This window comes from Nothobranchius furzeri, chromosome 14, assembly GCF_043380555.1.
Source record: "Nothobranchius furzeri strain GRZ-AD chromosome 14, NfurGRZ-RIMD1, whole genome shotgun sequence".
Lineage (NCBI taxonomy): Eukaryota > Metazoa > Chordata > Actinopteri > Cyprinodontiformes > Nothobranchiidae > Nothobranchius > Nothobranchius furzeri.
The window spans coordinates 49,979,024-49,985,594 of record NC_091754.1 but is presented as its reverse complement, the minus strand read 5'-3'; the positions used below and the strand labels follow the sequence as shown (position 1 = coordinate 49,985,594).

General features: G+C 41.0%; 1 protein-coding gene across 1 annotated transcript; it reads left to right on the top strand.

The window, feature by feature from the left end:
- Positions 1 to 1,299: 1,299 nt before the first annotated feature.
- On the top strand, positions 1,300 to 5,532 carry atp5pf (ATP synthase peripheral stalk subunit F6). The gene is made up of 4 exons (XM_015952598.3): positions 1,300 to 1,383; positions 2,202 to 2,371; positions 4,810 to 4,934; positions 5,429 to 5,532. The coding sequence occupies exons 2-4, from the start codon at positions 2,202 to 2,204 to the stop codon at positions 5,455 to 5,457; spliced, it is 324 nt and encodes a 107-aa protein (XP_015808084.1). The 5' UTR covers positions 1,300 to 1,383; the 3' UTR covers positions 5,458 to 5,532.
- Positions 5,533 to 6,571: the final 1,039 nt, after the last annotated feature.

Sequence of the window (6,571 nt, the reverse complement as noted above, 5' to 3'; positions counted from 1 at the left end):
GGACAGTCTTGTGAAGAGAATGCTCAGGGTTGTCCATAATTTTCTTGATTCTCTCCTCCAGTGGTTCCGAAACTGCCGATACTCTGGCTGAGTCCTTGAAAGGGCTTGGAGTTCATTCATCTTGTTGGCCAGTGATCTCACATTGCCCATTATGATTGATGGAAGAGATGGTTTGAATTTCCTCTTTCTCTGTCTCCGTTTTGCTCCCGCTCTGCACCCATGCTTCTTGCGTTTGAGCTCATTTGGGATTTGTGGCTTCAAATGAGGTATTATTTCAGCCTTTCCAATGTTAATCAGCTGCTCCTGATTGTAAACCAGCTTGTTGCCATGGTTACGCATAATAACAAATGCTCAAAAAGTGAAAAAAGCTTAAAAAAATAGCTGTAAAAATCCTCCAAGCTTCACAGCACCATAAACAGAAAAGTAAAATGTCCCAAAAAATACAGTTTTTCTTGAGAAACTAAAAGTAAAAATGCCCATGAAAAGGCTAAACTTACATATAGTCAACAGAGCTACTCCAACATGCAGCCACCCAGAACAGCGCAGTTCCGGAAAAGTACGTACGTACGTACGTACATGTATGTATGTATGTATGTATGTATACATATATACATGTATGTATGTATGTATATATATATATATACATGCATGTATGTATGTATGTATGTATGTATGTGTGTACGTATGTGTTTGCATATATGTATGTATGTACGTATGTATATGTATGTATGTACGTATGTGTATGCATATGGGGGGGGGGGGGGGGGGCTCAAAGGGGGCCTCGCCCGGGGAGAAACTTCATGTAGAACCGCCACTGTATCTAAGAATCTGAAATCATATCACATCACTTCCATAACAAACAAAAACTATAGAAGCTGTCATATCAGTCACATTTACAATTCATTGTGCAAAATTTACTGTTGTGTAAACAACAAAAAGCTTTAACTTATTTTGTAAACATCTTCTCTTATTCTCTAATAACAAAAATCTCGGTATGGCATTCCATGCAACCATGGCTCTGTAATAAACCGCTCTTTGCCTTTGATTTGTTCTGCAGCGCGGTAGTGCACACCTTATGTCACTTGTCTGTCTCGTCATGTAATCATGATTGTCCGAAAAAATGATAACTTGTCATAAATTATTCTAGGTATTTTCGTAGTTATTATATTTCTTATAAATGTTACTTATAAATATCTTCCTCAGTAAAACTAAATTGACTAGGGGCGAATCGAGACCCATCCAAGATGGCGATTGGCCGACACGGCAACCGCGCTGGCGTTCAGTACGTAACGCAAATGCGCATTTTGACGTCTTTTTTCCCCCATAATCCACTGCGTCTCCGGTCTTCCACATTTGGAATCAGCTCCGAGTGTCAATCCCAAGGTGAGAAGTGCTTTAAGAGCTAACTGCCGAGAAAAGTCTAACCAGACCATATTTGCCACAGTGTCGCTCTCTCGTTAATCCGCACGTTCTCTTTATTATCCCCAGTTGTGGAAAAATAATCTAGAATTTTTTTAATTTAGGGATTAAAAACTCCGTTAGCATTTTAGCTTTAGCAGGTGTTCGTGTGCATGAAACAAAAGCTTTACCTTTAGCTCGACACATTCAACCCGTAAAATCAACAATATGAACGCAGCTGTGGCCGACGTATCGTCACGTTTTTGTTATGAGTTAAAAGGATAATTTAGTTTAGTTGCTTTCTAGGTTATTAGCTATGAAGATGCTAGTGAGTGCTAGCGCTATCGTAGGCTAGCAGCAGAACGTCCTTGTGAAATGAAAACTTTAGACTTTATTAGAGTTATAGAACTAAAATAAAACAAAAAAATCTATTGTTGTAAAACAAAGTCGTTGTCACTAAAATGCTGGAAGCTCCCAAGTATTGAACGTTAATGGAATAAAGTGGGAGTTATTTTTACTTCCTACATAAAGCTAGCTTATTTAGGTTTTTATGGATTGAACGTTATTGCTTTATTAGTGACGTAATGTTCTGATTCCTCAAATGTGATGAACGAGTATAAATCAGAGCATCTTTAATGTATAATTTAACAAATTCCTAAGATTGTGGGATTTTTTTTAAATGTCATCTTAGCAGCTTCATATGGTGTTTATGAGTGTGACCCAGCTGCTGAAGCCACAGGCACCTGTGCAGGATGAGTTGGTAACCAGATCAGACACTAACCCGGATGGTTCTGCTCCTTCAGATGGCGCTCCATCGGTTATTCCAGCTGTCGTCTGTGCTGCGATCCGCAGTGAGCCTGACACTGCGCAGGAACATCGGCATGTCCGCCGTGGTCTTCAACAAAGCCAAGGACCTCGACCCCATCCAGAAACTGTTCCTGGACAAGATCCGGGACTACAGCAACAAGAGCAAGTCAGTCCCGAACCGGAAACTCCTGCACCGTAGACTAGGAGAGGTTTTACCACATTCAGACTTGTAAGACTCGGGCAGTAAAGGCTACTCTCTGAAGGGTGAAGCCAGATTAAGATCTCAGCTGAATAAATGACTGGTTTGTTTTTCTCGTGAAGGAGGCTAAATCTCCATGGTAACACAGATGAGTCATCTTCAGTTAGAATAAAAAGTTAAAAGTCTGTAGGGAGGTTTAATGTTTCTGTGGTTTATAATATAATTTAACTAAATAAAACAGGCTGAAACATTTTTAACCGTATGCCAGATTTACCCTGAAGATCCTTAAACCCACACATGAGTCTGGGAATATTTAATAATTATTTACATTTGATTAAGTCTGATTAAATATTATTATAGCGCAGAGCGAGTTTTTGAGCCTTTCACCCTAACAGTTAAGCATGTTCTCTTAATTAGAGCCATCATCTGTTTCCTGTAATCATTAATGTGAACTATGTGAAGTGTTCTCAGGGTGTGTGGTTAAAGCTGGTGTCGTACGGAACTGTGATTCACAAGTGAGTTTCCAAAATGTCTCCAGATCTTTGCGAGGGTTCTCTGGTTCCTCCCGTGTGAAAAATGTCTTTTGAAATAATCAGTCGTCACAGGTGTTGGAGCTCGTCTCAAATGCCTCTCGGTTTAGTTTCTGTGACCCTCGAAGAGCGGGAAAAAGGAGGGAGACTGAAATAGCCGAAACGAGTTGTGAGAGGAGCTAACGAGCTAACGGTGAACCAGTTTGATCTGCATTGTTCAAAATAAACAAAATCAGACCCTTTGTGACGAGGGATAGACGATAAATCAGGCTGCTTTAAAGTCGGGCACATCTGCGGGCAGCTCGGTGCTCATCCTGAATTTGACCTAAACAACCTCACCGGCTGTAAAGAACGCTCTAAAAGAGCTGATGTTTGCATCTTTTAACACTTGGTTAGTTTATTGGTTTGTTTGATTACATTTGGTTAAATGGGTCATTTGATAACAGGTCTATTAGAGTTAGAATGGACGACTGTTCATCTCCCTCTGCTGCTCTTCCTTGGGGCGTTCCACAGGGGTCTATCCTCGGCCCCCTTTTATTTAGCATTTATATTATTCCACTGGGACTAATCTTCAGGAAGTTTAACATTAACTTTCATCTTTATGCGGACGACTGCCAGATTTATGTTCCATTGAAGGCTTTTACCTCCATCCAGCCGCTCCTTGACTGCCTGAGTGAGGTTAAGGACTGGCTGTCAGCAAATTTTCTGCTCCTGAATGATTTTAAGACCGAGTTTATTGTTTTTACTCCTAATGGCTTGTCTTCCTCCGCTCCTGATTTTTCTGCTCTTCCTTTTAAAATTAGTCAAACAATTGTTAATCTTGGAATTAAAATGGATGTGGCTCTAAAAATGTACCCTCACGTTAATCAAATGGTTAAATCATGTTTTTATCAGCTGAGACGTCTTTCCAAACTAAAACCCATTCTGAATCGGCGCCACCTCGAGACAACCATTCACGCTTTCATCACCTCAAGGTTGGACTACTCCAATGCAATTCTGTTTGGCATTTCAAAAGCCGCATTATCTCGCCTTCAGCTGATACAAAATGCGACAGCAAGATTTCTGACCAATACTGGCCGTCGGCAGCACATCACTCCCATTTTAGCAAGACTTCACTGGCTTCCTGTGCACTACCGTATACGTTTTAAAATTTTATTGTTTGTTTTTAAGGCACTGAATGGCTTAGCACCACCCTACATATCCGAGTTACTCACTCCTTATGTGCCAGGCAGGACTCTCCGTTCAGGTGACCTACACCTATTAAAGATTCCCCGTCAACGCTGCAAAACCCGTGGTGAACGAGCTTTTTCTGTCTGCGCTCCAAAACTCTGGAATGATCTCCCGCTGCATATCAGACTCTCCTCCTCCATTGGGGTTTTTAAGTCTCACTTAAAGACTTACTTTTATTCTCTTGCTTTTACTATCTAGCTATTTTATCGATGGTTTATTTACACTGTTCTTTTACTGATTTTATTGACTTCTCATTGTTGGTTCTTTGTGTTTTGCTCTAGTTGTTTTATTCTTTTATATTATTCTTTTAACCTTATATGTTTTTACCCCTGTACAGCACTTTGGTCAGCTCACATGCTGTTTTTAAATGTGCTTTATCAAATAAATGGAATGGAATGGAATGGAATTTTAATTCGGTGTGGTGCAAAAAAATAAATTAAAGATTAAAATCTGATTTTAAAACTGATTCCGGTTCAGAGATGTTGTCGTTATTGGGGACATTTTAGAAGAGATATCAGCATCCCCACCGGTATCGCTAAAAATCCCCCCACCCCCATTCCAGCTCGCCACCATGAGCCCCGCCCAGACAGACACTGGCTTTAGTTTGCTAGCTTCATACCTCACCCTTACCCTTTGGTGCCTCAGGACGGCTGGCGGCATCGTGGACGCGGGTCCGGCCTACCAGAAGAACGTGTCTGAGGAAGTAGTCAAGCTGCAGAGGCTATACGGCGGAGGAGACCTGAACAAGTTCCCCGACTTCAAATTCACAGGTGACTTTATCTCCACCTCCATTCAGGAGTGTTTTGTCCTGGTTGGTTAAAGTTTTTGGTGCTGCTGCTTCGTGGTACGCCACCCAGGAGAAGGTTATTTATGAAATATGGATCCTTCACCGTCTTGATTTAGAAATCTAATTAAGGGAAGTGCTTCATTATGTCCCCAGAGGGTAAATATTATGCAGTCAGCAGTTTGCACACACTTGGCTTCAGGCAGTAAAGGCACTAATAGCTGCAGCGGCACTGTAACATGATTATTACGACGGGTTTAGCTGTGACAGCTTACCGTCCCGTCTCATGAATATTTACGCAGTGCCTCTGAGCAGATGCACCGTCACCCACGACTTTGTTCCACTCTATAAATAGAAAGGATGGTGACGGAGGGGGAGGGGCTTTGAAATCACCTTGGGAAGCTTTCAACAATGTTTCTGATTTTATTTGTGCAGCTGTGGCAAAGAAAACCAACCTAATTTATTTTTCTTTTTCCACAGAGCCAAAACTCGACGAAAGTCCCAAGTGAAGACGTTTGTCTCCTACTCGTCACCAAGATGTTGTATTTAATAAAAGTTCAAGGAGTCTTTACCTATAAAACACATTTTTTGCCCTATTAGTCATTGCGTTCTTCACAAAGTCCAAAGGAAGAATAAAAAAAACTTAGTGACAGTATTTAAAAATAGAAATGTGAAATTATTTTATTTTTTTCTATTATTGCTACAGAGATGACATTTAGCTTGTTTTTTTTTTCACCAAACCTTTCAAATTCAACAATAATCCCAAAAAATAAATCCTTTCAGCCTCCCAGAACATCCAAACTAGTTTTTTTAACCAGTATTTATTTAAAATGGAGAATTCCAGTGAGCCAGATGTTGACTGACCTGGATAGAAATTGGCCGTCACTCTGAATTAGTCACATTGTGACAAGGTCTGGAGTTGCGTTTAATCCTCTTGAGGAGAAATGTTTCAAACTCAAAATAGCATCAAAAAGGCTCCATCTTCAGCTTAAAATGTTTACGAGTGCGTAGCGATGCTTTAAAACGCGCTCTCTCAGGTCCGGAGCTCACAGGATGAGGCGGGTGATTGTAGCTGTTTTTATTTAATCTTGCTTTGCTCTGGGCAAAATGCGACATTCCTGCTTAGAGTCGCCATACTTGAAAAATTCATGAAAAGTCGCCCAGTTGTTTCCCTCTACGGGAATCCACACGCTTCGTTAGGCATTTTGTTTGTTTAAAGATGCATTTTGTTTCGGAAACAGAGATTATAATCAGCTCTCATGACGTTATAGCTCCTGTCTTGGTTTCCATAGAAATACTTGGCAGGAACTTGAGCAACTGAACAGGACATTTTCTGGGTCAAATTGAAGCGAGAGAGTCAACAATTGCACTTCCACCCTTGTGCATCGCAACGCGTGTTCTCGTCCACAGGCGCAAGTTCGTAGGGAGTCCCAATTCTCTAGTGTGGACCTTGGCCCTGCATCTTTTAGATTTTTGATTTGCACTTCGCCAAAGTCTGCAGCATTGCGGCCTTCAGGTACAGGGAGCTTAAGTCTCACTCATCCACTTCCGGATCACGAGTCTCCGAAAGATCGGAGAAATGAATGCAAGTCAATGGTGCTAAAAAAAAAAATCTGTTTTCTA